This window comes from Chinchilla lanigera, unplaced genomic scaffold (assembly GCF_000276665.1).
Source record: "Chinchilla lanigera isolate Chin_1 unplaced genomic scaffold, ChiLan1.0 scaffold00017, whole genome shotgun sequence".
Classification (NCBI taxonomy): Eukaryota; Metazoa; Chordata; class Mammalia; order Rodentia; family Chinchillidae; genus Chinchilla; species Chinchilla lanigera.
The window spans coordinates 28,848,815-28,876,137 of NW_004955418.1; the positions used below are offsets into that span (position 1 = coordinate 28,848,815).

At 47.3% G+C, this 27,323-nt stretch overlaps 1 protein-coding gene across 1 annotated transcript in view; it reads left to right on the top strand.

Moving 5' to 3' along the window:
- Window positions 1-23,815, top strand: part of Acot12 (acyl-CoA thioesterase 12) — a 43,314-nt gene extending 19,499 nt beyond the window's left edge. The window contains exons 5-15 of the mRNA XM_005382310.2: window positions 1,185-1,320; window positions 7,269-7,422; window positions 8,770-8,889; window positions 10,401-10,551; window positions 11,458-11,513; window positions 11,659-11,722; window positions 12,652-12,735; window positions 18,328-18,461; window positions 20,347-20,475; window positions 21,771-21,897; window positions 22,139-23,815. Of these exons, the coding sequence (XP_005382367.1) occupies window positions 1,185-1,320; window positions 7,269-7,422; window positions 8,770-8,889; window positions 10,401-10,551; window positions 11,458-11,513; window positions 11,659-11,722; window positions 12,652-12,735; window positions 18,328-18,461; window positions 20,347-20,475; window positions 21,771-21,897; window positions 22,139-22,279 (1,296 nt within the window). The 3' untranslated portion in view covers window positions 22,280-23,815. The remainder of the gene's footprint in view (window positions 1-1,184; window positions 1,321-7,268; window positions 7,423-8,769; window positions 8,890-10,400; window positions 10,552-11,457; window positions 11,514-11,658; window positions 11,723-12,651; window positions 12,736-18,327; window positions 18,462-20,346; window positions 20,476-21,770; window positions 21,898-22,138) is intronic.
- Window positions 23,816-27,323: the final 3,508 nt, after the last annotated feature.

Sequence of the window (27,323 nt, forward strand, 5' to 3'; positions counted from 1 at the left end):
AGCAGCCTAGGATGAATCACTGGCTTATTTCATGCTTATCTGGGCCAAGGGTCAGGACCAGAACCAGGTGTCCTTTTGCTCAGCTGATTGCCATCTGGGGAAAAGGTTGAGCCCTTAGTACAGTGGCACCAGAGGTCCAGGTTTCTGGAGGTCACTTAGAGATTTGTTTTGAAACATTGATCCTGTCAGTTGGTTTAGCAGATAATGTTTTTCCCATGTGATGAAATCCTCACTTGGGAATAGCTCTTGTGCAAGATAGTTTCTCTAGATCCTCTCTATTCTCTCCCTTTGATGTCTTATTTTTTGCAAAAGATAGGAAACATTTCTTGATAAAAATTCAGGGGCATCACAGTCCCTTTCCTCCTTCATCGGTCTAAAGAAGTTCATATTTTCTAGTTCTGTTGAAACTTTTTTAAATAGAGGAAAATAATCAGGGATACCAAGGTTCAAGCACAGCACCACAAAAAAAGGAAAATAAACAGGGATAATTTTTAAAGTACATCTTTATTACCTGAAAGCATAAGTAATCCTATGCTGATTTTTTAAAATTTAAAAATGTAAGGAAAAATTTAATCAGTATATGTTCTGTGAAAATACCCTTAAATGCATGAGTCACACAATCATGCACTGTATAATTTATTTTTGTGAAATGTACAGTGTGCTTTTAAAATTTAACAAGGCAATGAAAATGGGGGAAAAAAGAAGCAGCAAGATATACCATGTACAAATACAAATTCCCTCTGAAGAATGTTGTCACTACGTCCATCTAAAATGTACCAAAAAAGAAAAAGGCAATGTTATGGTTTGTGTCTGCATATCCTCCCAAAGCCTCGTGCAGTCATGGGGTGGGCTTTTAGAGTTTATGATTGATTCATAGGTATGAGAGCTATACCCGCCCTGGGGCAGATAGTTTTCATACAATGTAAAGGAGAGAAAAAGGCTGCTTGCAGCCACTCCTCCCTTTTGCTCTTGTTGCTTTTGCTATGTTCTGCAACCATGAATGGTTGCCCTCTGCCATGTGCCACCCTGCCTTGGAGCCAGCCAAATATGAACTGAAACCTCCACAAACTGTGAGCTAAATAAACCTTTCCTTCCTTAATTTTGGGCTTCAGGTATTTTGTCTCAGCAATGAGAGACAATTAACCAAGACAGGCAATGAAAAACCAATGCTTTTCTTTCTCTAGATTCATTTAAAACCAGTCAGACTCCTGACTGAACAAGATCGTGTGGAACATGACCTGGCTTCTGAGAGAAGGAAAGTTCGATTACAACATGAAGATGCCTTTAAGAGCTTAATGGAGGAAAGCAGCAAGTTTGAAGGTCAGTAAACTTCGTTCTAGGGATCCCTGGAATGAGCAAGCAAAGGCGAATTTCACCTGTGCTTCAGCTCTATGCCGCCGCAAACCCAGTGACTGGAGAAGACAGGGACTGGCCATGCTGATGATAGTGGAGACACCGAAGTCCTCCCTGTGTGGGAGAATGTTGAGGAGGGGAGGGGACATGAGGGACCAGACAGTTGGTCATCCATATAAGTGAGCATTCAGGACCCATGAGTGAATGAAGCTTTCTGTGGTGGAAAAGAAGTTTTCAAAGGTTTCTGCTTCAAAGAACTGAAACTGGTGGAGCTGAGGGGTGCTCGAGGTCGAGGGGTGCTCGAGGTCAGGGGCATTGTTTCTTAGGATGGCAGATTGGGGGTCCTGAGTCCAGATCCATCTGGGTGACCGAGAGATCATTACAGAGGAATGAATTGGTTCTAGGAGAAAGGGATGATTCATGTCAAGCCTGTACTTCTGGTGCCTGCGAAGTGTTATTTATTTTCTTACCACTGAAAGAGCAAGGCTCATCACTAAGTTATTTTAAGGAAATGAAGTTTTCATCATTCTGTGACTATGCTCAGAAGAACGAGTTTCCCTTTGTAAAGACAGCCTCAGCATGAAAAGATGCATTTCACTCAAGAAATGAAATAATGGGACTGTGAGGACAACTTGATGGTTTTCGGGCAGACCAGAAAACCATTCATAAAAAGCAAAACTGAACAGCAGCAAGGGCATATGGGCCCTGCTGAACCCTCACTGGGAAATCTCAGGAAAGGACTGAAATGACAGGCAGGACCCTCAGCCCAGGCCTAACAAACTTTAGCAAGCAGATCTCTTAGGTGGCAGCACGGAATGCAAGCCTTGCCTTTCTGTGGCTGGGCATGAGTGTCTGCACAAGTGTGGCTTTTTAAAAACCCTGCTATCCTTGTTGAGATTGCACTACCTGTATTTGTAAGAAAGTAGAAAGAGCCACTAGAAAACCAAGAAGACTCCTTTTCAGTTAATCTAGCCTAAAATAGGTCAGTCTCTATTCCTCTGAATAGAACCTAACTCTATTAATTACATTTTCTTTTTGGAAATTTTTCTAACTTTAACGTCCCCAGTAGTGAAAGAAAACTGAAAGCCAGCTTCTCTGAGAGATGCTGACACCAGACCTGGATGTTGGGAAAGGCGGCATGTGTGGGTGTGTTACACTGCTCCTCATGGCTCTGAAAGAAGCTATTTTTATTGGATGGTACTTTCTGCAAGCAGGTAGCAGGTCACCTGCTTGAGGCATACTTCTGGGAGAGGAGGATTCCACATCAGGCATCCATGGTGGGAATCTTATTCCAGGTGCTGAACGGTGGAACTGCACACTGTTAGCATCATGGGAAAGCTGACCTCAGGCCCTGTACTTTCAGAGAAAAAGAGGAAAAACTGAGATCAGCTTTTGTAAGGACTCTCAGGGGACATGTTTTTGTGGTCCGGGTCATCATCTGGAAACTTAAACTTAAAACTTAAAATTTAATTAAAATGCAAAGCATTTAATTACAGTGTTGCAGGAAAAATCCAGGACCAAAAGGAAAACACTCCTCACCAAGGAGTTTAGAAGATGACTTTCATGTAGCGCTACCAGGCTGATGGGAACCAGTTCCAAATCATCAGCCCTGAGTCAGTTTTGAGTTCAATTTAAATACAGTTTGCAAGCAGGAAACACAAAACAGATAGCTGGTTATTACATGATTGGTTACAGGGATTGTAAGAATCAAGTCATATGTTGTCAGGCAGATTTGTTTTAAGCAGATTTACTTAAAAATAATTGTTTATCATTAGACAGGAACATTCTGGGAGGGAGGGGGTCTGAGCAGAGCAGGTAGAGTTGAGTCGACCCTTGACTGGGCCAGTCTGTTCTGGGCACAAAGTACAAAGTTCTTGATAGATAAATACATATTTTAAGTAGAAAAACACAGATATTACATCTGGATGTGGTCAGATTGACCTAGTCAGCTATTTGGAAGAGGCAGCTAGATTCAGACAGTCAAGGCTGACTGAACTTAGCAGTCTAATTATGTGGAAAGCAGCATGAGTGTATCTGTCCCAACGTAGTCACAGAATACTGATTGCTTTTTAATTTCTACTATAAAATTTTTATACATTTGCCCTTATAACAGTTTTTCAGTAAGGAACCAGACCTTAGGAGCCTTCTCCTGGTCAATCCTTCCATGTGTGCAGAATGAAAGCAAGAGGTAGGACAACCTCAGTTCAGGTGAAAGTTCTTGACCTGAAAATGTGGAAATGAGTGTAAAGTTGTCCATGCAGGATGATGACACAACTCTAAAAGCATGCAAATATCGGACCTGCCCCCTCAGAACCTGCAGGGAACATGAGGTCTGCTCACTGTGCTTCGCCCAAGCCGGAGCTGGGAGCCGGGCTGTTCTCTGAACCCCGAGAAAAGCTGTGTTTCCATCACTCAGCTGTTACCTGCTGCATCGGAACAGTCAGTGCCGTGGCTGCCACATGCACACTGAGACCCAGCCCAGCAGCCGCCTCCTTTTGTCCCTGAGTGTACTGGCCATGTTCACAGCAAGTGACCATTTCCCAGCTAATCCTCAGAAAAGGAGATGCTGCCTTATATTTGAATCTTTACAGTATCTCATATTTTCTCAATTTTTAAAATTTCACAATTATTTTTAAGTAGATAGTACATGCATAGGGCGAAAAATTCAAAGGGTATGAAAAGGAATACAGTTAGAAAACAAGGCTTCCTACCATCTGCATCTCACAGTTCCCAACCACTGATAGCCTTCTCTCCCTCTCTCCCTCTCTCCCTCTCTCTTTCTCTCTGTCACACACACACACACACACACACACACACACACACAATTGATAGAATAACAAACATTTACATACCTGATGTTTTTCACTTAACAATATATTTTAGAGATAACTTGTAATGATTTATTTTGAGCAAAAAATTGTAGCATTTGGATAAGCAATATTAGACTGAAAAAAACCTCAACCACTGCTACTTAAGGTGTCATAAAATCAGTTTTTTATTTATTTTTTATTTTATTTTATTGTCTTTTCTGAAACAGTTTTGCTATGCAGTTTAGGCTGGCCTTGAGCTCACTTTGTATACCAGACTGGTCTTGAACTCTCAATGATCCTGCTGCCTCAGCCTCCCGAGTGCAAAATCAGTTTTTTTAAAGGCAGTAAGCCCGACTTAGTGGCAAATACCTGTAATCCCAGCTACACAGGAGACTGAGGCAGGAAGATCCCAGGTTTGTGGCCAGTGTGAGCAGGTTACAGAGACTCTGTCTCACAATAACAATAAATCAAGTGCTGGGGGTGTAGTTCAGCATGTGATGGATTCAGTCCTTAGAACCAGAAAGAGAAAGAGAAGGAAAAGAGAAGAGGAGGAAGGAAGGAGAAGGAGAGAGAGAGGGAAAGGAGATTTTTGAAATCTTTCGAAATCTCTTCAGGAAGCTATCCAATTTTGATTATAGCAATGTGGTAGCGTTAGTGTCTGGCAAAGCTATGATTTCTGTATGGGCTTTACAAATCCATCTCAGCACTCAGAAAAACGAGAAACACTGGAAAACAGTAAGTGTCTGGTAACACGGTTTAAGCAGGAACAGGGAAGAGGGAACTCCTGTAAATAGCCCACAGCAGTGCCTAAAATGCCTGTGAAAGTAAGGACTGTGCGTGAGAAGTGAATCACGAAGTGAGGCTCATCCATCTCCTCATTCATCACTTCAAAAATATGGCTGGGCAACCGTACTGAGCCATCCATAGTAGAATAAAAATATTCGTAATCCTGACTGCTAAGAGTTCAGGATCTAGGAGGTGAGATAATAGAAGATCACACAACTGAGCGTGAAGCCGCAGATGTGAGAGGAAGGTGCGTATCTTAGGGCTCATTGTGGTAGTCCAGGAGGGACTCCCTGAGGAAGTGAGACTGGCCAGGACAGAATGGAGGTGGACAGGAAGGGTGGCGGTGGCCAGGAACGGGACGACAGTGTACAGTGCCCCAATGGTGGAGGCAGTGTTTTGTGGGAGCAACCCAGACAAGCCCATGTAGCTGGAGCAAAGGGAGAGAGAGCAGGAGAGACCCTGACAGGAGGCGGGGTGTGGCTGGGAGAGAGTCGTAAGTGGGGCAAATCAGGTCATGCAGACCGCGGCAGGGATCTGGGCTTCACACCAGAACCTCAGGCCACCGACATACACTGAACGTTGTGTTCGGGACTGCTGCAGGGGCGTTGGCTTTGACCTCTGGCCTGTGATTTGGGATGGGATGGGGAGAATTAGAAAGGGTCTGAGATCCAGGTATTGGGCTCCTCAAGGAACAAGGAAAAAAGAGGAAAATCTTGTCTTATATCAAAATGAGGAAATTAGCAACCATGTTGATGAGTGTTTTAAGGAAGAGACTCAAGTGATCGATGGAACAAAAGGGAGAAAGAATTAAAAAACCACCAATTAATTATGAATCAAAAAACTCCATGAGAAGTGGGGTTAAAGTTTCTGTGACCACACTTCCTGGTCCCCCCAGGTGGGACTGACCCAAGACTACTGTTGGTCCCCTGCTCCCAGCACACGGAGGATCCACTCACACCACCCATTCAGCTCTGCCTGTGGCTTCAGGCCCAGAAGGGTCCCCGGATTTGAGGTCTTCCTGCAGCAGTGACTCACTGGGGGCTGTGGGAAGCACAGTGGAGCACCTGCTACTGCTCTGCAGCTGGAGTCCAGGATTTCTCAGTTGCTGAGAGTGAAAACCAGCCTGTCAGTAAATGAGCAGACTTGATTAAGAAGACACCGGGCTTGGGGAAGAAGAGCGGGGTGTCTTCTCCTCTGCAACTGCGCTCATCGCTGGCACTCCGATTCCCAGTGTCCCTGGTCCCCGTTCCTTTACCTTTAAAGGCTATACCGAAGTATAGCCGGTTACAACTAATGGCTCATGGGTACAGCTCGCAACTCAGGAAGTTTGAGTAAGTGTACACATGTTAGCTCATCACCCCAATGTTCCTGTGCTTCCCTGCCCTGTCCTGACCTTTCCCACCCAAACACCACCACCAGGAAAGAACTCATCATGGCGATCCCCAAAAGACAAAAACTAAAGTTGCATTCCACCAGCTATTTCTCTTCTAGGTGTCTTCCTGAAAAAGTTAGACACCATGTTACCGTGGTCCATGCGCACCATGTTACAGTGGTTTATAGCAGCACCACTCACTATAGCTAAATCCTGAATGTGGCCTCTATGTTCATCAACAGATGAATGGATCAAGAAAATGTGGCATTTTCACACAATGCGGCACTACTCTGCCATAAAGAAGGATCAATTTGGGTCATTTGCAGGAGAATAGATTCATCTTGAGACTATAATGTTAAGTGAAATAAATCAGACACACACTTAAATACTGTGTGGTTTCTCTTATATGAGCAATGCAAAGTATAAACACAATTGAAGAGCTAAAAAGAACATAAATAACAGGAAACGCGGCCAGGGATATAGCTCAGCGGTACAACACTTTCCTGGCAAGCGCAAAGTCTTGAGTTCAATTTCTGGCACTAAAAAAAAAGGAAACAGAGATCTTTTACAGATGGGAAGGGGACCGACAGATGAGAGAGACATGAAAAGAATGAAGATGTGTCGTGCATGTGTACTGACTTCCCACCAAGGAACAGATACAAATAAAAGCCACTAGGGTTGAAGTGGAGCCACTTTTGTAAACCTAGTGCCAGTGGACGGACTGGGTGGTGGGATCTGTGGCAAGTGCTTTCTGGTCTGCATCCTCACCCCCACCCACTGTGACTGTCTGCAGTCACTGCAGGCACCCTGGGGACCCTGCTCACCTCCTCCGTCTGACTTGCTGAGGACTCTGATCTTCCTAACGCCGGGCTTGGGCTTGTTACTGGGCAGAGGAACCAGGCAGGTCACACAGTCCGCTCCCTGACACTGATGTTGCCCCCTTGCAGATCCCATGTGCAGTGAGGAGGAAGGGACCATGACTGGTGCCACTGCCGTGCAGAGCATCGAACTGGTGCTGCCGCCCCACGCGAACCACCACGGAAACACGTTCGGGGGCCAGATCATGGCGTGGATGGAGACAGCGGCCAACATCGCCGCAAGGTTGTTGGCTTTGGCCAGGGACTCAGGAATGGTGGGATGGAGGAATTGGAAGGGATGAGATCCAGGTATTGGTCTTCCCAAGGACCAAGAAGAAAACAGAGGAAAGTGTTGTCATTTATCAAAATAGAAACTTATTAATCATTACCCACTTACCTTAGGGTTCTTCTTTCTTTTCATATAAAGGTGGCTGTTTAAGGCCCTGGCTCAACAGTAAAACTCAAATGACAGCTTTAAGATTCTATTCTAATTATGAATGTTGACTCGCGAACTGAGACCCACAGTGACAATGTATAAGACAAGGCAGGTGAGGAGCAGAAATGGGAGAAAGCTTTGCACTCAGAAAGTAGTCTAGTGACAGACCTTCTTTTCAAAGACGATGCCCAATTAGGCATCTGTGGTGCTGAATAAATCATTATGGCCAAGAACTGGCTGAAAACCAAGAAGAAAGAGAGGGAGTACTTAGAAAAACGCTTTAAAATCCTTGAATTTCAAGAAGGTCATTTTATTCATAACAGAGACATGGAGCAGTTTAAGGAACAGCAGTGCTAGGGAAATGTGTATGAACAGGACCTGCCCTTCTAACAATTTTTGTAATTACTGAAAATTAAATTTTTATCTCCCCCAAATTAAAAAAAATTATATTATTGACATGCTCCTAGTTATGGGTATAATTAGAAGTCCATAGTTATCCTTTTCATAAACCATGAACAAAGAAGAGAGCCTGTTTGAAAACAAGATTGTTACCCTTAATGACAATAGTGCCTTTGACCTTGAACACGCTCTGTTGCAGAGACTTAAGTATAACTAAGGGTGCTGGGGTCGGTTCCCTTCCTAGCACAGTTCTCCAGGGTACGTGCATGACAGCAGTGGGACTTTAACATGCAAAAAAGTACGGCATTTCAGAACCTAAATATTCTTTGTTGTAATTTCCAAACCCCATGCACACAGTTTGCCCTTTTGCCCTGGGGGTGATTCCTCGGCACCTGCTGTCAGATGAGGGAAATCCTCACAGTGGAGCCTCTTGGCAAAGCCCCTGCCACAGAGAAGTGGTGTTTCCCACACAAGTGCAGCCCGGTGGCTTATTTCACCTGAGTTAAAGGAGTCTGAGCAGGGCATGGTGGTGCACACCTGCAATCCCAATATTAAGGAGGCTGAGGCAGGAAGATCACCGCCAGCCTGGGCTACAGTGAGCGTGAAGCCCCCTGAACAATGGAGCAAAACCTTGTCTCAAAAGCAAAAAAGAAACAGGACCCAGGTCACAGGGCGGCTGCTGCCCCCTCCAGCGAGTGCACGGTTAGTGAGAACTCGGTAGAGAATGAGCACTTCCTCTCCCTCCTGTGTGTCCAGCCGCCTGTGTAGAGGACACCCCTTCCTCCAGTCCGTGGACATGTTCAAGTTCCGGGGAGCCTCCACTGTTGGGGACCGGCTTGTTTTCAGAGCGATCGTCAACAACACCTTTCAGACCTGGTAAGGGCGCTCTGGGGTGGACTGCCGCACGTGAACTCAGGCTTGCACAGAAGTAGCTTTGGATCTTTATTCCGGTGTGGAGCTGAATGTAGGCACTACTTTATGTTTAATTTTGATCTGCACTGCTCCATGTTTGCGGTGCGTGGTAACACCTTCATCACGGGGAGGCGGAGCGTGGACGCAATGCATCTCCCTTTTTTCCCATCCTCCCCTGCGCCCGCCCCTCCCTCCACCTTCCTTCTGCAAAGGGTCTGTGGCCCTGCGTCCTATTATTTGTCTTTCCTTTTGCTCTCTGTTCACACTCTGAGTTTCTCATGTGAGAGACGCCCTGTGATTTTTAAGCCGATGTGTCTGGTTTATCTCACTTAACGTTACTATCTCGAGGTGCCTTGTCCTGCACGGACTCAAGTGAATCCTCTGCTGTAGCAGTAAACGCGTTCCTTCCGGCTTTATTGAGCTTCGCTCACACCTGAGAATCTGTGGCCACACATCGAACCCTTGCTCTGCTGCGGCCTCTCCACACTGAATGAATTGGGCTCAGTTGGGCTTTTGTCCCATAAGGGCGGCAGCCGGTTCTAGTCTGTGCCTGTCATCTCGGCCTCATCCTGAATTCCTCCTTGCATTTTCCAAACCGTCCCAGTTGTGACGTGATTGACCGACTCACAGTGGACCTGTTTATTTACAGCATAAGTCCAAACTGCTTCCTGGTTACTTTATTATTCTTGATACACGATGAAAGAGTTTAGTCAGTATTTTTCTTTTCCATTGTAAAAACACCATGAATGTCTGTGCTTCCCATTTAAGCTTTAGCACTTGATTCTTTTAACTTATAGAACTGTTATTTTCAGAGAAGACAATTTGACTGCCGCAATTTAACTTCCCCTGCCCCATTACCAACATATAGGTTGTGATCTGAATGTTCAGATAAACACACCTCACCTTGAGCCCCCGCACAAACCTCCCCTCACTTTGAGCACACTCATCCCAGCACGCTGGCCACTTTCTGCAGCAGCTCTGGAGTCCTCCTCCCTGAGTGTCTTTACCCGATGTGATCAAAACCACGATGAATGAGCACCATCCAGCAGAAAGGCAGCTCATGAAAACGTGATGCTATCCCCATTCACACTGTTCTCTGAACCTGGCACGGTGTGACTTCTGGCTCATCCTCAAAGTCCAAATGACCAGGAAACGTCAGTGTTTTAAACTGATCCAGGACATGGAGGCAGCCACAACTAAAGACTAAAGTCTTTTCCTCTAATAACTTGTCCTTTCAACATCCATACCATGCCGTGGCCTAGTGCACACACGAGTACACACGAAGCTCCGCGTGGCCTCGGAAAGCTGACAGGGCTTGCAGCAGCCACACCACCACCTGAACACAGGGTTTGCTTGCTGGGCAGATTTGCCACTGCCGAGAGCAGCCAGGCTGCCGTGTGCTGCTGCCTAGGGGGCACCGGGCAGGGAGGGCACCTGCCCGCTGCTCTGTGCCCACCGCCCTGTGTCCCTTGCAGTGTGGAGGTCGGGGTGCGTGTGGAGGCCTTCGACTGTCAGGAGTGGGCCGCGGGCCGGGGCCGGCACATCAACAGTGCCTTCCTCATCTATAACGCTGTGGATGACCGGGAGAAGCCCATCACCTTCCCCAGGGTCAAACCCATTTCCGAGGTTGGTTTCATCACAGGTGTGGTGGGAATCAGGCCCTGCAGAGCTCTGCCGCCCCATTGCTCCTAGGGCCCTGCCTCACCTGTCCTCTGCTGCTGCTCCTTCTCTGCCTAACAAAGTAACACGACCCTTGCCTGTCCTGTCTGTCTCATCCTGTCCTGTCCTGTCCCATCCTGTCCTATCCTGTCCTGTCCTGTCCCATCCCATCCTATCCCGTCCTGTCCCGTTGGGTCCCATCCTGTTCCGTCCTGGCCTGTCCCATCCTGTCCCTTCCTGTCCCGTCCTGTCCCATATGTCCTGTCCTGTCTGTCTCATCCTGTCCTATCCTGTCCCTTCCTGTCCTGTCCCATCCTGTCCCATACTATCCCGTCCTGTCCCATCCTGTCCCATCCTGTCCTGTCCCTTCCTGTCCTGTCCCATCCTGTCCTGTCCCGTCCTGTCCCGTCCTGTCCCATCCTGTCCTGTCCTGTCCCATCCTGTCCTGTCCTGTCCTGTCCTGTCCCGTCCTGTCCTGTTCTGTCAGGTCCCATCCGGTCCTGCCCTCTCCTCTTCTCCCCTCCTCGCCCCTGCCCTTTGCTTTTATTTCCTTTTGTTTGTTTCCCTTCTCCCACATCACGCTGCTGGCCTGTGACATGACGAGCCCTGGCACCCTCACCTGTGGGCCGCTCACTGCAGCGGGTGACTGTGACCTCTGGGCCCCTTCCTGGGCCCCCTGTCTGTGGTCAGGGCCTCTCCTGTGCCAGCACTCCTGTCTCCAGGGCTGAGTGAGTTGTGACCTCCCGCGGGTGGGAGACCTTCCCAAGCCCGGCTTCGCGACACAAAGCAGAGGTTCCGGCGCCCTCGTCCCCGGGCTGTCAGCCGTAACACTGCTCAGCTTGAGTTTGGTCCATTTTCCTTCTGTTCTTAAAGGATGATTTGAGACGCTACCGCGGAGCAATCGCTCGCAAGAGAATCCGCCTGGGCAGGTAAGGGACACACCCTGGGGCCTCCCTCGCGCCAGGTTTATGGCAAACGGAGAGCCAGGTCTGACACTGCTCTCAGAGGGTGGCAGTGACCGCGTGGGACGATGAAGGGACGCAAGCTGATGCTGACGGGGTCCGTCTTTTCCAGGAGATACGTTATTTCCCACAGAGAAGAGGTCCCCGTCTCTACGCACTGGGACACGAGCAAGCAGGTGAGGGTCATCTGGTCCGAAGCTCCGCGGAGGAAAGCAGCGCTCTCCCGGCCTCCCGGTCCGGGTGGGCGGCGCCTGCGCAGTGAGGTGGGAAGCGGCCCGCCCTCCCGCTCCATCGATGTCCTGAGCAAAGACAGATTCTCGTTAAGTCAGTGCTTAAGACTTATTTTTTAAAATATAAGGTTTTTTTTTTTTTTTTTTTTTTGAGATAGGGACTTGCTGTGTACTTCAGGCTGAGCTGAAGCCCAGCAGAGGCCTGAGCTCCGTGACCCGTCACCTGCCACATGTCCCTTGTCTTCTCTGATACCTGTGTCTGGTTCCCACACACACACTCGGTCCCCTGCCACCAACTATGTGCCCATAGACCTGATTTGTGCTGAACATTATGCCCACAGCTGGCCCTTTTATAGAACCATAAGTCAGTGGTCATTCAAACTGCTTTAAACAAAATGCAAAGGAAAATCCACATTTACTTATTACACATAGGTTATAAATCATAATTGCTGAGCTTGGTGGTGCATACCTGTAATTCCAGGACTGGGAGGCTGAGGCAGGAGATTGCCAAGTTCAAAGCCAGCCTGGGCTATATAGCGAGCTTAAGCTCAGCCTGAAGTACACAGCAAGTCCCTATCTCATAAAAAAAAACTTATATTTTAAAAAATAAGTCTTAAGCACTGACTTAAGGAGAATCTATCTTTGCTCAGGACATCAGCTAAACTGACACTTACATGCTAGGCTTACCATTACCCTGTCAGGCTTCTAGATTCGGAATTTGAGATAGACAGTATGTTTGCTGCAGCTCAGTTCTAAGCCCAAAAGGCTCCCTTTGTCAACATGTTCCAGCTCGAACAGCGCCTGTCTCCAGGCAGAGCAGAATCAGCCCACGTCCGTGCTCTGGACACCCTGCTTTCCCACCCCTTGCATTCCAGGCTTCCCTGAGCGATGGCAACGTGAAGGCGCTCAGAGAGCTGGCGGCCAGACCTGGCTGGGAGGTGACCAGTGCCTCGGAAAAGGTAGGGGCATCAAGGTGGGTGGATCTGCTGCTCTCTGGCTGCCTGGAGCTGAGTACCACATCTCCATGGAAACCGTGTTCAAGAGGCGGCATCTTCCCTGCCTGCTCCAGGCTGGTCCGTGTGGAGGCGTGGCACCTGCTCACACTTCCCTGCCCCGGGCGCTGGTCCTCGTGTTCCCTCCTCTGCTCTTCATCTCCTCCTGCTCAAAGCCTGCCTGGTCTCCAACAGCGGGATGGGTCCTTCTGCATAAAGCCACTCCCGACTTATGACCTCCTCCCTCTAGCGGCTCCTTCTGTCACCTCCTCTTGGAAAGTAATCTGTCAAGGCATCTTGCACCATCCTGTGAAGTTCCCTCCACAGTTCCTGTGAACTGATGCGTGAGCCCCACGCAGCCGTCCAGCTTTCCTAACCGGATCATGAACTCCTTAGCTAAGACTCTTTGGTTTCCTGTACCTCTCCCTGCAGCCTCTAGTGATTCGCACATCTCCAGACACAAGCAGGCTCTGCCACTGAGCTTTGCATTATCAGGAGACCCTGGGAGGCCGGCGTTCACAGGATCCAAACTGCGAGGCTTCGAGGGCCACGTGGTCCCCACCCAGGTCCCGGCGCCGCGGTGCGTGGAGCTGGGTGCTGGCCGCACGCAGGCTCCGCCGTGTGCTCGGTCATCGCAGCACGTGCTGGCCTCCATCGCGTACAGGAGGCGGCCAGGCACCCTGGGTCTCCAGCCACACTCTTGTTCTACGCCTGCTGTGCCGGGGAGATTACCTCTGCGCCTCAGTGTCCCCACTAGGATGACGCATCACGATGTCACCTCACGCTGACGCCCGGCACACTGCGCCGGCGTGGGTCGGTTCGCGCCGGGCCTCCGGCTCGCCTGCTGCCGGTTCGCAGACACAGTTCGCAAAACCGCGTGCTGCTTTCCCTTGACCTCCGGTAAAAGATGCCCCACACTTCCTTTCCCTGATCGCGTCCGCGCCTTGCGTCGTCGCGGGCTCCGAGCTCCTGGCAGCCGCGGTGGGGGCACCGACCGCCCACCGGAGGGAGCAGGAGTGCGCATGCGGGGCGTGCCGGCCGGCGTACAGCCCCAGCGCTGCGGGAGCTGCGGCCCGAAACAAACCCGAAGGGACAGGTTTTCTAGTGTCCTAGAAGAGCTGTCGATGAGGACGTCTCCGTTTTTATATAAACATTTGGTAGAGGATATTGTATTATTAAGGAAACATTCTCGTGTTCTCTATGGAATTTGAATCTCTCCCTTTAAAAATTGTTTTTATGACAAAAACCTGATTTTAAAAGTCTGATAAACTTTTTCTCTTTTGGGGTAATCATCTTCTCTCCCAAGTCTTACAAATTTTTTTTTTTATTTTATTTTTGAGACAGTCTTGTAGGTAGTTCAGGCTGGCCTTCCTTGAACTCGTTGTGTAGCATAGGTTGGACTGGAATTCACAGTGATCTTCCTGCCTCAGCCTCCCAACTGCTGGAATTACAGGGGTGTGCCACTACACCCAGCTATGTGTTTAATTGTAAAATACGGATCTTGTATTTTCTTCTGTCACCTTTTACATGAATAATTTAGTTGAAACACAAATAACTGTGTCTTAGGACACAGTTATTGCTTACTTTCTTACCAGCTGAGTGTGAGTAGGTTGCCCAAAGCGAAAGAAGGAAGCTCAACTCAGAACCCACAGAGCAAGTAGTAGGTTCACCGACTTCTGTCACAGGAAAAAGTGTTTCGACATGTGTCAGAAAGAGGCAGAAAGAGAACTGAAAAGTATACCCTCAGAGAGACTAGAAGGTGGGCATCAGAGAGAGACCTAGGGGTCCAGAACCAGGTGCGTTTGTGGGGCATGGATGGTCCTCAGGGTGGAGGTGCAGTGTCACTCCCTGCTGTCTGTCAGCCACCCTCTGGGGCTGTGTCACCATGCAGACGCGTGCTTGCTTTGGAAGCCGAGGTCCTCTACCCACTTTGCACTGAGCTTTCTCTCAGACACAGGGAGAACGGTGTCGAGGATCCGGGCTTCTTGGGTCTTCAGGACCATCAGGAAATTTTTTGACTGAGTTTCCTGGAAGGGAAAAGGACTCAAACAACTTTTGTGTTCTGAAGCTACTTTTGTTCTTAAAAATATCATTTTGAAATTATGATACTTCTTCTCTCCCTTGTACGTAGCTTTTTTTCAGCGCTACCTGGGTTTCAGGTTTTCACGTAGGTACAGTGATACCTCGTTTCATGAATGCTTCTGTTTGAGAACAGTCTGGTTCACGAACAGAAGCATTCAGCAAAATGTTGCTTCCGTTTGTGAAACTCCGAGTTAGGAGACAAACTCAACTCTGGTTTTCTCCTCTAGAATCGTGGAACGAATTAAGTTTGTGAACTGAGGTGCCACTGTATTTACTTTCAGTCAAAGCCTGGTATTTGTAATGAAGTTGGACAGTCCTTATAATTTTCACTCATATTTATTTCCTATCTAGAATTATGGAATTAATGCTAATCATACAAGACTCAGAAGCTGTGCTGTGGAACCTCACACATGCTCAGGAACCTGTGGGAGGTCACGTTGATAGCACAGTTTATAAGCAAGCAGGGTACTGTAATGTTTAAACCATAAGGTCAGCTGGTGGGCAGTTCGAAGTTCAGGAAGATAGTTACTTGGAAAGAACTCTAGGAGCCCAAGTTCCTATCTCTTTGAAGGTGATCTTTGCAGAAGGCTGCTAAGCCTGAGGGGGAAGCATTTCCAGGCAGCAGGGTAGCTCACTTTTGTCTTCCGGGTAGAAATTGTAAGGGACTGGCCTGATAGGGAACTGATAGGGGCTGGCTTGATGTGCTGGGAGAATTAGAATATCACAGTGGACAACACAGGCCACCAGAAAACCTCTGGCTAGAACAAGACACCGGTATAGGAAGAGGCCAGAGAGGATGTCTTTCCCCTGAAGCCGGAAGGGGCTGGGTCCAGAGCTCCACCTGCCCAGCCCCACTCCTCCACCCTGTCATAATTCTCAAATACCTCGATTTCCCTGGGATTCCATAAACACTAGTTTTATCCCACTCTCCACTGTAACACACATGTCCATAAATTGTACAAAAAATTCTAAAACTTTGAGTTTAACTAAAAATCCTCAACCCAAATCCAAACAGAATCTCATTAGAAAGAAAAACAATACCACTGAAATACACTAGCAAGCTAGTTTCAGCAAAATTTGAGCCTACTCACTTTAAGCTTCTTTTCATTGAATACATTTTCTAATCACCAAATGATAAAGAAAACATTTCAGTTGGCTACAAATGGAATTTAACCTCCATTCTCCTGAGCATAAAAGGGAGCTCATTTTCCTGCAGTGTTCTTGTCAGAAAATTTTTCACTAAGCAAAAGTTGTGAAAGAGAAGTCAGATCAACTACTGTCCTCTCTGTCTACTTTGTCTCTGCATCACTGGATCAGGCAGTGGGGCGAGGAGAAGGACCTGGGCATCTTCACCCTCTGGGGGAAGGACTAAGCTCTCATTCACCCATCCAGTGCTGTTCCTGGCATCAGACACCTCGAATGGGCTCTGCTGAGGCTGAACATGACGTGGCCGGCTCGCTCGATGCTTGCTTGGTTACGGGACAGGAAGCAGCCGTACGGCCTGGGTGACAGCTCCCCAGACACACTCTGTTCTTCTCCCAGGGCTGCCATGCAGAGGCCCACACTGAAGCAAGAGAATTCCTGTCCCCTATTCTGAAAGCTGACAGTCTGAGCTCAAGGTGCTGGCAGGTCACTTGCTTCTGAGGGAGAGAAGAAGCAGGTCCAAGCCTCTCCCGTGGCCTGGAGGCATGCTACCAATCTTGGTGCTGGGAGACACAACATTGGTCGCTGCCTTTGCCTTTGCCTTTGCCTAGCACCATCCCTTTGTGCACACTGTGTCCTGTTTCCCATTAGAGGGATGTCGGTCACATTGGATTAGGGACCTTCCTAGCTGCAGTGCTATCTCATCTTGAATAATTCCATCCTCAGTGACAGTGCTCCCATAGAAGGTCACATTCTGAGGTATAATAAGTTAGAGCCTCTGTGTACAGATTTGGAGGGAGGATGCAGTTCAACTCTTCACAAGTGCTCTGCCCTCTGCTCTACCCACTCTGCCTTCCTTGTACCAATAATGTGTAGCCCTGGGCCAGAGAGCGACCAGGGCTATAGGCTGCCAGGCCACAAACGCTCATCAACTCTGACATGGCAGAGCCACCACAGCCTGGAGCTGCCACCCCCACACCTGGAAGGTGGCTTCTCTCTGGGGTCCCCCTGGGCTGAGATGTGGGGGCGAGCCCCAGCTGCGGAGCATGAGTCTCACCATCAGCAGCAGGCTGTGTTTTTCATTGTGTTTGCTGTGGGCTCGCAGCCTGGGCCAGGCCCTCCTTTGCAAAGCGGATTCAAAGATGTGCTTGGCCTTGAGGAGATAGATTTTCTGTGAGCAAATGATCGCTTGATTGCTTCCTAAACTACTCTTAGTTAATTTTTCCGTTCTTCATTCTCTCACTGATTTTACACACACACACACACACACACACACACACACACGTGTTTAAATAAGGGTTTCTCCTTCACAGCCTGATTTTTCCATCTGCTTGATTCCTGAATTGAAGTCCTAAACTCATGATTGTTTGTCTTCTCTCAGCCTGTTGCCATGGGGATGATTATACGATGGCAGATTCCAACTTTCAGAGCCCCCCGAAGGAGATAGGGAAGCGGACAGGAAGGAAATGTGCTCTTACTTGAGCGCACATCCATGACTATTGTCCGAACACAGTAGAAGGCAAGCTGAGTACCAGGGATGCCTTAGGGTTCCGTGTATGGCAAATGGACCCCAGGATGGGGCTCCGCTTACCTGGGGAACCAGACCCCTGAGAACCCCAGACGCTGGTCTCCCAGAAGGGTGAGCATGGGATGGAGCAAGCAAAGAAGGCTTTGTGCGGTGCGTGGACCACAGTGACGGCTTGGGTTGGCTCTAAAGGAGGCTCTCTCGGCTCCTGTCCCCTCAGCCCCTTGAGGTGCACCTGATATCACGGGAACGCGTTCTAACTCGCAGCCCTGGCCCCGTGTCTCTTGGGGGACATAACACGCTGGTCCACCTAGCAGCCTGGTAATAGCTTTCTTTTGTTCCTGGGTGCAGGCAAGGAAACAGCATGACGAGATGAAGAGGGAAAGCCTAATGTGCTTTATTTTTTCATGAGAATCTATTTGCACCACAATTAAACAACCTACCTCAAGTGACATGCTATGTACAGGACATGGGACTCTCATTCTGGCCCAGACTTCTGGACATCCACGTATTCAGAGTGAAATTGCCATCCTTTGCTTTGTTTTTATTTGGGTGATGAGATGCCTCAGCTCATATTCTCAGTCTAGCCAGGCCCGATGGCCCATGCCAGTAATCTTAGCACTTGGAAAGCTGAGGCAGGAGGATCACCATCAGTTCAAAGCCAGCCTGGGCTACATAGTGAAACGTTGTCTCAAAAAACAAACAAACAAAAAATCAGTCTATGACTACATATATATATGTATGTAGCTTTTGAAGTAAAATTATTATTTTTTCTCTTGTAATTTATTTTTTCTTGTTAATATTTTTAGATAAAAATATACACTCTGGAAGAGCAAGAAGTCCTATCAGTTTGGGTTGAACAGCGTGTGAAATGCCCAGCACACCTGGCTTACCATCTCTTGTCTGACTTCACAAAGCGACCACTGTGGGACCCCCACTACGTGTAAGAACAAATCATGCACCCTTTCCTTAGTCGGGCCCCAGCACGGCCGAGTGTATGAGGCGCTGTTTCATTATCTGAGTGGTTTCCAAGCTTGCTCTGCATAGCACCCTGCACCAGGAGATGCTGACACCAGATGAAGAGTGTTATGCCCCCTTGTCCTCCGTGTGGACTTGACATCTTCACCTGTGTCTGCTGCAGTCCGACCCATAAACTCAAGGCTGGCATTCCTCCAATTTCTGACATCTGCAAGGTTACACTGGCCACCAAAAGGCAGCACCCAGGCTGGACTCCAGCTCTGCCAGTTCTGAGGTCCATGCTCTTGGGCCTCCACACAGTCCCCAACTCTGGAGGAGGTGACATCCTATGTCTTCCCCACTCTTGACCCTTAATGGGAAGCTCCTTCTTTACCCTCAAAGCCTCATTCCTGAGGGCAGCCGGTGGAGGGAGTCAAGTCCTGATGGAACAGCGCTCCTTCCTCCCAGCAGCCTCTGCTCTTCCCCCGCCACTTCCTGTCTCCTCACCCCTAACCCAGACTCCTCTGGCTCTTTCCGTTCTTGAGACACTCTCTGCCCTCCACACCCACAGAGGGTTCCACTCCTGCAGATCCAGCAACCTTGGATCAACACATATTGGAGAACGTCGTGTCCATACCGAAGAAACACAGACTTCTGTTTATTGAGTTTGTTCCCTAAAAATCAAGTAGAACAGCTATCTAGGCAGCATTCACGTTGCATAAGTAAAGCAACATGATTTAAAGGGTGCAGGAAGATAAGCTGGGATTACATAGAAACACAAAGGCATTTCATATGAGGGACTTGGGCATCTCCTAACTTTGCTATCCATGGGGGCCGTGTTTCTGATCCAAGCGCTGAGGGGTGACTGTCCATTACCTGGGCAGGGACAATGGCCTTCCTGGCAGCCCTCTTCTCCTGAGAACCCCACCAGCCTTCTGGATCCCTTGATACAAGGGAAGGGCTGCTGAGATGGGTTCTTTCTTTCATGTCACTATTTCCAAATGCAGACAAGGTAGAGACTCATCTTTAAAATGTCCAAAACTCACTGTGGTTAAAACCATTAACTTAGTATAATGCCCCTAAGGTGGACACCTCTGAGGTGAGGTGTTACTTTTGCATAGATGCCTGAATAACACTGTAGCCAAGACCATCATGATAAAGTATTCTGAGAGAAGAGGAAGGCTTTCTTTACAAATGTTCACATCCATATTGTAGGTTCTCTGTAAATACAAAGCTCTTAGGAAGAACAATGCTTAAAATTGGATGCTAATTGCTTTTAAATGTTTCTTCTGTCTTTATGTCCCTTGACATCCCATACAGATTGAACTTGAATGGACAGAGGAACCAATTCTAACTCAGCTAACTTCTCTGTGTACTGAATACTGGGCCAGGTGTTTTTGCATGGCCTACACCCCACTCCCAGGCTGTGCTCCACGTTGCTCGGATGCAGTAATGCAACGCCTTGCCTGAGCTGGGTAGAGGCTGAACATCAAAGGAAGCTGACTACAGAGCCAGTGCTCTTTTGGGCAGCAATTCTTTACCCATAGTCCTTTGCAGGTTGTCTGTGCACTTCAGAAGGCTTCAGAGTATCTTACCGGATTCTAGAGAAAAATAATCTTGTGGGAAATGGCCTCTTAATTAATGCCTTTCTCTGCAGTCCTGAGGCTGTGGTCTTGGAGCAGATGGTGGCACCCTCCATTGCAGGCAGCCCTGTTCCTCTGATAGAGCTCACTCTAGGGGGAGCCACTGATCTGCAACATGGCTCTGGGGGCCAATGCAGACACCACAGCAGGTCACCTCAGTAAGCCAGGAGGCGACACCTTCTCTCTCAGGGAAAAGAGCAAGCCCTGACCTCCCTGCCCTTCACACAGGTCCTGTATGGTCATAGACCAGGTGAGTGAGGACGACCAGATCTATCACATCACTTGTCCTAAGGTGAACGGAGACAAACCCAAGGACCTTGTCGTACTCGTGTCGCGAAGAAGGCCTCCCCAAGATGGGTGAGTTCAGTATCTCCCCGCAAAAAAGATGGGTGAGTGTGCAGTTCAAGGGCTGTGGCCGCACTGTGGAGTGTAGCACAGAAATGGAAAATGGACAGGAAAGCACGGAAGTCAGCGCAGGCTGTTCCGGCTTTGAATGATACTCATTTGAATTTTTCTAGATGGATCTTTAGCTATCATTGATGCAACAATCACGTACCAGGTGCTGGTGTGAGCCAAGCACCATGCAAGGATTCTAAAGCAGTTCCTTCTTCTTTTGTTTTATATGGATGGAAACTCACATTTAGTAAACCTTTGAAACTGCCCATTAACAGTAAAGGAAAAAAAAGCAATGGAAGACAAATGAACCCCAGAAGTTGGTTTCAACTGTGCTAGACACCTGGGCCTGTAGGCCAGAGGTCCCCTGGTGGCGATTCCATTTGCACTGCATCACTCAAAGCAACTGTCTAAGGGAGTGTGCCCCAGATAACCCCATACAGGATGTCAGGGTAGTGTCATCTATTGTGTTCGAAGGCACGAGACACAGCCGAAGCCTAACCCTGAGGGGCCTCCTGTAGCTTCTGGCAAATCCATACTACCGAGCAGTGTGCAGTCACTAAATAGGAAGAAGTCATTATACAAGCACTGCTATAAAAACCTCTAAAGACTCCCTGTCTGATAAAAAACTTAATTGTACGTCATATGTGTAAGATGATCGTATTTATGCAAAACTGCATCGCTCATTTGATTATCTGGCTGTTATTATTATACGTTTGTTCCAAAGTCTACAGAGCTGCCCACCAAGTTGCAGAGAAGATTCAGAATGCTGGGAGGGGAAGGGGATTGGAACTGCAGGAAGACTTTTATATTCGAGCCTTTGGAGTTCTCTATTGTTTGGTGGTTCTTTAAAACAATAATGGTTTTTGTAATTTAAAAAACAGAGGAGGCTGAAATTACAGTTTGCAGGTTGACTCAGCTTTGTGGAGTTGTGCGTGTGCTTCTTAGGCGGGAACTCTGGTGGCCGGCTTCTATGTTAGCTCTGAACGTGGCCACAGAGACTTACAGACACAGACCCCTCATCTGCAAGAGCTGGTCTTTAGAGCCTCTTCTCGACCCAGATAAATAAATGACTCACTTTGTGGGGTGGGTGTGTGGCGTGGTGGCCAGCTCTTGTGTGGCGAGCAGCAGGACCTGGGTTGGATCCCCAGCACTACAAAGAAACAAAACCCTACACTGCACAATCGATAGGCATGTGCTTCTGGACACCCATTCCCCACGTCACACAAGAGGCTGGGACACGAGGTCTTGTCTTTCAGGGACACCTACCTGGTGGCAGCAAAGTCAGTGGTCCTGCCCACCGTGCCACCATCTCCAGGGTACACCAGAAGTGAGGTGGTGTGTGCCGGCTTCCTCATCCAGCCCGCCGACGGCAGCTCCTGCACCGTGAGTTTGATTAAACATCTGCTGTTTAGTTTTCTCTGGCAGATATGGGAGCTGTTCTCCATTCCCCTAGAAATCTGAATTACTTGCAGTCCAATATGTTGCATAGGAACACAAAGGGGATCCTAAGGTCAACCTTTGAAGATCCTCTGCAGAAAGATCCCAGCAGTTTGTGGCCGCAGCCTCCCCGGTACCAACCAAATTCAGATCCTCAAGCTCAAATGCTGCTTTGTTTTTGAAACAGGTGTCTTACCTGAACCAGATGTCAGCCAGCATCCTTCCTTACTTTGCTGGATATCTCGGTGGCTGGTCCAAATCCATCGAAGAAGCAGCAGCCTCTTGCATACAATTCATAGAGAATGCTTCTGATGATACTATATTTTAAATGGTCAACTTTCAATTTCCTGTAATTTAATTTCCCACTTTATTTCCAAGTATCCTTGCTGGGTGTTGGAGTCACAGAGTGACTGACTTTCAACCCGAGAAAAATACAGCAAGGAAGAGGTTGAAAACCAAGCTGCATCTCAATCCAATCCCAGTGACTTGGCAGAGCATTAAAAGAGTTTAAAACTCTTGTTTTGGAGGATCCAGCACTCTGCCTCTTCCAGGGCGCAGAAACTGGAGAATTGCCTGGATGCAAAACAGCACGTTCTGTAAAGTGGTACAAATTTAGGTAAAGTTATCATAAACATGTTTGGGTTACACAGGGGCTGTGTGTGCTCTGGCTGAAATTTTCCAAAGTGTAAAATGATGATTTGCTATAAATTGATTAACGTATGGCATGGTTCCGCACACAGCAGGTACTTGTGTGGCAGAGCATCTGACAAGAGGTATTACATGTTTTAGGGCTTCAGATTAGGAAGGCATTAAAACATAATAGAACCCAATCAATTTTAGTAATGGGAACTACTTTACTAGTGTCATTTTACGTCTATTCCAGTTGGTGGCCCATTTAGTATCTAGTGCTATAGATACACACACAAAGCATCTGCAGAATGTGATATTGCAGAGGAAGAGCACGTCAGCTGAGCCCTGCTCCCCTAACCCAAAGTCAGCACATCATCCCCTCGACTTCAGCCCCCATTATTCCACACTGCCATTTGTCATCCAGAATACTTCAAGTTAGCCCCCTCGAAAGGCCAGCGTTGAAAAGCTGAAGGAGTTTTCCACTAAAGTTTAGAGTGCTTACCAGATGAGATACACCCAGCTGTTAGTTTGCCAAATCTCATTTTCTCCCTCTTTGCTTGCCATGTTGCGGGTCAGACCCATGGCCTGGTGCCTGCTGGGCAAATGCTCTCCACCCTCGGCGCTAACTTTCCCAATCTCCACCTTTCCTTCCCACGTCTCCCACCCACACAGCCTGTGCCTGGTCACGATTAGTTTTGTTGGTCTGTGTCAAGAGGTTTTTGTGTGTATGAACTCTGGGCTGTGCTGCAGTTGTATGAATTAATATTTATATACAATAAAAGTAGATGCATAAATTATAATGATTATTCACTACATTCCAGCTGTAAAAGAGGATTTTTAAGAATTTTTCTTAAAAGTGCAAAACCTTTCAGACTTTTCCTGTAATTAAGACACATCTACAGGCTGTCTGCCTAGCCTTGGTCTTTGAATTTATAAGGGCTGAACTTTTCATCTGAACAAGATTAGAACTATTCTGAGGCTGAAGTGAGTAACTTCAGTGGAGTCTCTGTGAGATGTGAAAATGCGGTCCACTGTGGACCCTCTTATAAGAAGGACATGTTCTAAGACCCCAGTGGATAACGAAGCCCACGGCAGCACAGAGCCCTCCCGTCCTCACACACATATACCTATGGCGATGAACGGTGATAAATTGGGCACAGTCCAGTATTCACCGCAATAAGGAATGGGAAAATACAACAGAGACCGTATTCCATAATAAAAGTTATACAGTGTGGTCTGTCTCTCCCTCTACCTTATTAAGCCTTATTCTCTTTTTTCTTGTGGTACTGAGAGAGGATGTGTACTTACGGGATGAGATGGAGGAGGTGAGTGACATAGCCATGAATGGTGCCGCATCTGAGGACCAGTTCAGCTTCAGAGGGCTTCATGGGAGAGTAGGGTGTACCACAGGCTTCCATGGGCAAAGGGACAGCCTCTGTCCTGGCAGGATGGAGCAGTACAGTGGAAGATCTCCTCATGCTACTCAGGGTGTCACATGATTCAAAACTTATAGACTGTTTATTTCTGGAAATTCACATTTAATATTTGCAGACAGCAGTTACTGAGGGTAACTGAAGCCACAGAAAGCAAAGTCACAGCTAAAGGGGGGAGGCATGTAACAGAGGCAGAGTCCTTTTCTCACTGCTGGGACACAATACACAACGTACACAACTTGAACAGGACGGGTTTATTTTGGGTCACAGTTTCCAGAGGTGTCAGTCCATGGTCACCTGGCTGCATGGCAGGGCAGCGGGGCAGAGGGGCCTGGCGGAGGAAAGATGCTCACCACGTGGTGCACAGGAAGCAGGGAGAAGGGAGGAGCCCTCTTGTCCTCACACACACATACACACACAAGGGAGAGAGATGAACTCTTTGGGTCATGACTCCAGCACCCCTACTCTTCCCACCAGACCCCACCTCCTAATGGCAAGTCAGCCCTAAGCTTCCATAGTCCATTGCCTTTCAAAAGCCCCACCTCTGAGCTCATGAGGCTTTGGGGTGACATCCAGATGTAAACCATAGCACATACCTTTCTGCTGTTCCCCAATACAATAGCCACTAGCCACATGTGCTCTTAATTAATGTTAAATAAAATTTAAAAATAAGTTTCTAAGCCACACTAGCCCTATTTCACATTTCACCAGTCACATGTGATTAGGGACTGCTGCCGCCACCCTGGGGAGTAGAAATGCAGAAAGTCCCTGTGTCACGGGGATTCATCAGTGCCGTTAGTCTGGGCAGTATGTCCAATATAGTGACTCGAGCAGATTCTGCCATTTTCTGTTCTCATCTATCCTCATATCAAACAATCCATCTAACCTTCCTAAAACGTTTCACTTTTATGCTGCTGCAGAAAGACACAGGGCTTATCCACCTGGTTATTGGATCTTGGAATAGCCTAAATCAAAATGCTTGTTTTCAGAATTACTTGTCTTTACAGACTTTAAAAGGCCATGGGAGAAGCAAAGATGGCAATGGATGATTTTCTATGTAGGGTATTTCAATAATAGGAATCCATTGTCTGAAACAATGACACAATTAACTAACAGTGAGTCATCAGATTCAACAAGGGTTCAGGGTTGCGAGCAACAGAAACATACGAGTCATATGGTGAGTAAAATAAGTAAATAACATAGAATATTCAAAGTGCTACCTAAAAAAAATGAAGCAGACAAATAAAGAAGACAAATGCTGGGAAAGAGCTGCAAGTGGATGTTGATATTTTAAATAGAGTGAACAGGGAAGGCTTCATGGAGGACCCACTAAGCCACACAGTCAGGCAAAACCCCTGAGGGCAGTGATTTGGGGACATTCTAGGAAGAGCAGGGAGCCGAGACTGCAACAGAGTGAGAGGTAATTAAAGACAGTTGAGTTAAAGGCCACTTCCCCTATTGTCCCTGGTGCCCAGACCTTAGGCAAATGCGATTTCCCCAAGGATAAGCAGGTTGCCTGGTTCATCCACTGTGAGCCCCTGGAGAAGCAGGACAGAGAAAACAGAAAAATAGAGCTTTCCTTTGCAGTGTCAAAGTCTCTTTCAAGAATGCTTACGATGCCCTGACTGTTTTATGGCAGTGTTTTCAAGTGCCTCTCACAGTACTGAAAGTTTTTGGATTAAGAAAACAGGCTCATTTCTACTCATTCTTCCTGGTTTTAATGCAACCAAGTTGCCATCTATATCTACATATTGTATCACCTTTCTAATAAAAAAATCTAGAGAAAAAAAATGTGGAAAATTGGTCAGAAAATTGTGCTCAAACACCTTTAGGAAATGGTGATCATTTTGGATAAAAATTGAAATAAGCCAGATTTTGTTTATATATACCATCACATGGTTTTGTTCATATTTCTCATGGCATGTCTTAGAAATTGGAAATTGTTACTGGGCTAGTTATAGGTTATAGTTTTGAGAGATACATGCAAAGAAATAAGTTTTGTGCTTTGGGATAAATTATTACAATGAGAACTATTAAGTTTGTTCATGATTTACTTCTCATTTAAGTATTGGGACAAGAAGCTCACCACGGCCGAGTGCTCTTTCTCATTCTCACCGAGGGCACCAGCTCACTAGGGTTACCTGTCTCCTGATTCTGAGCATCAGGTCAAGATGACCACAGTTTGGATTCAATGTAACCGCGAACTCTGGGTGGGACACTGGGAGCTGACTTTTTTGCTGCTGGCTACAGTGCTGGCTACTTGCTCAAAAAAATCCTAAGGCCTGGGTAAGGCCTGGGTCCCTCAGCTGTGACACAACCTACTCTGCTTATCACATACACACGCACCTGTCTTGTTACTCTGGTGGGTTTGAGGAGGAAAAGAAAGTGATATAAATATATTTATACTTGTGTCACTAGGTGTGTCGTGAATAATGCAGTCCTTTGTCTCTGAATCAAGAATCTTGTGTCTTCTGCCAACATCCACCAAACAGTAACAGTTAACTTATTACCTTATTGAGGCTCTTAGACCCTTCACAGTGACCCAGCTCAGTATTAGAAAGTCAGATAAATCTAAGATTCCTGCCTTTCTTCACTTTATACCTGGAAGTATGAAGTGCCATATAAAACATAAACAGCTAATGCCACCTTTCACTTCCCTTTGGGGGACATTTTCAGGAACCTTTAAAAGTAAAGTAGAAATGAATATTTATACCATTTTACAACTCCTTTGCCCCTCTATGTCCTCTCTTCTTTCCTTGCTCAGCTAAGATTCCACTGCCTATCATTATAACCACTTCCTGGAAAATATCTGTACCCATTTCCTTTCACTCAATTTCTCCAACAAAACCCTAGCCAAAGCTAAATAAATACTTCACCCCTGTAACATGTAGCTGGAAATTGTGGAATGGTCTCACTTTAAATTTCTGACCACAAATTTCAGTACCCAGATGTGAGATGATCCTACTACTCTTCACGTGTACACACTGTTTTATGCTGCCTCCTCTGCCCTCTGTCTTTCCTCGTCTCTGGTCCCACTTGAAACACAAGCTTTAGAAAATACTTCACTGAGGAGATATAAGCCACTAGGAAGGGGTCTCCTCATATTCTCACATGTGCATCTTCCACATCTCTACTTTTCCCTCATGTTAAAATGGATGAACTGGCTCTAAGCTGGCAAAGAACAATTTTTCTAACCTTACAGCTTCTCTCTTCAAATCTCTGCTCTTCGTTATTGGCATGAGGTTTTCTTTACCCTTCCTTCCTTCCTTCCTTCCTTTCTTCCTTCCTTCCTTCCTTCCTTCCTTCCTT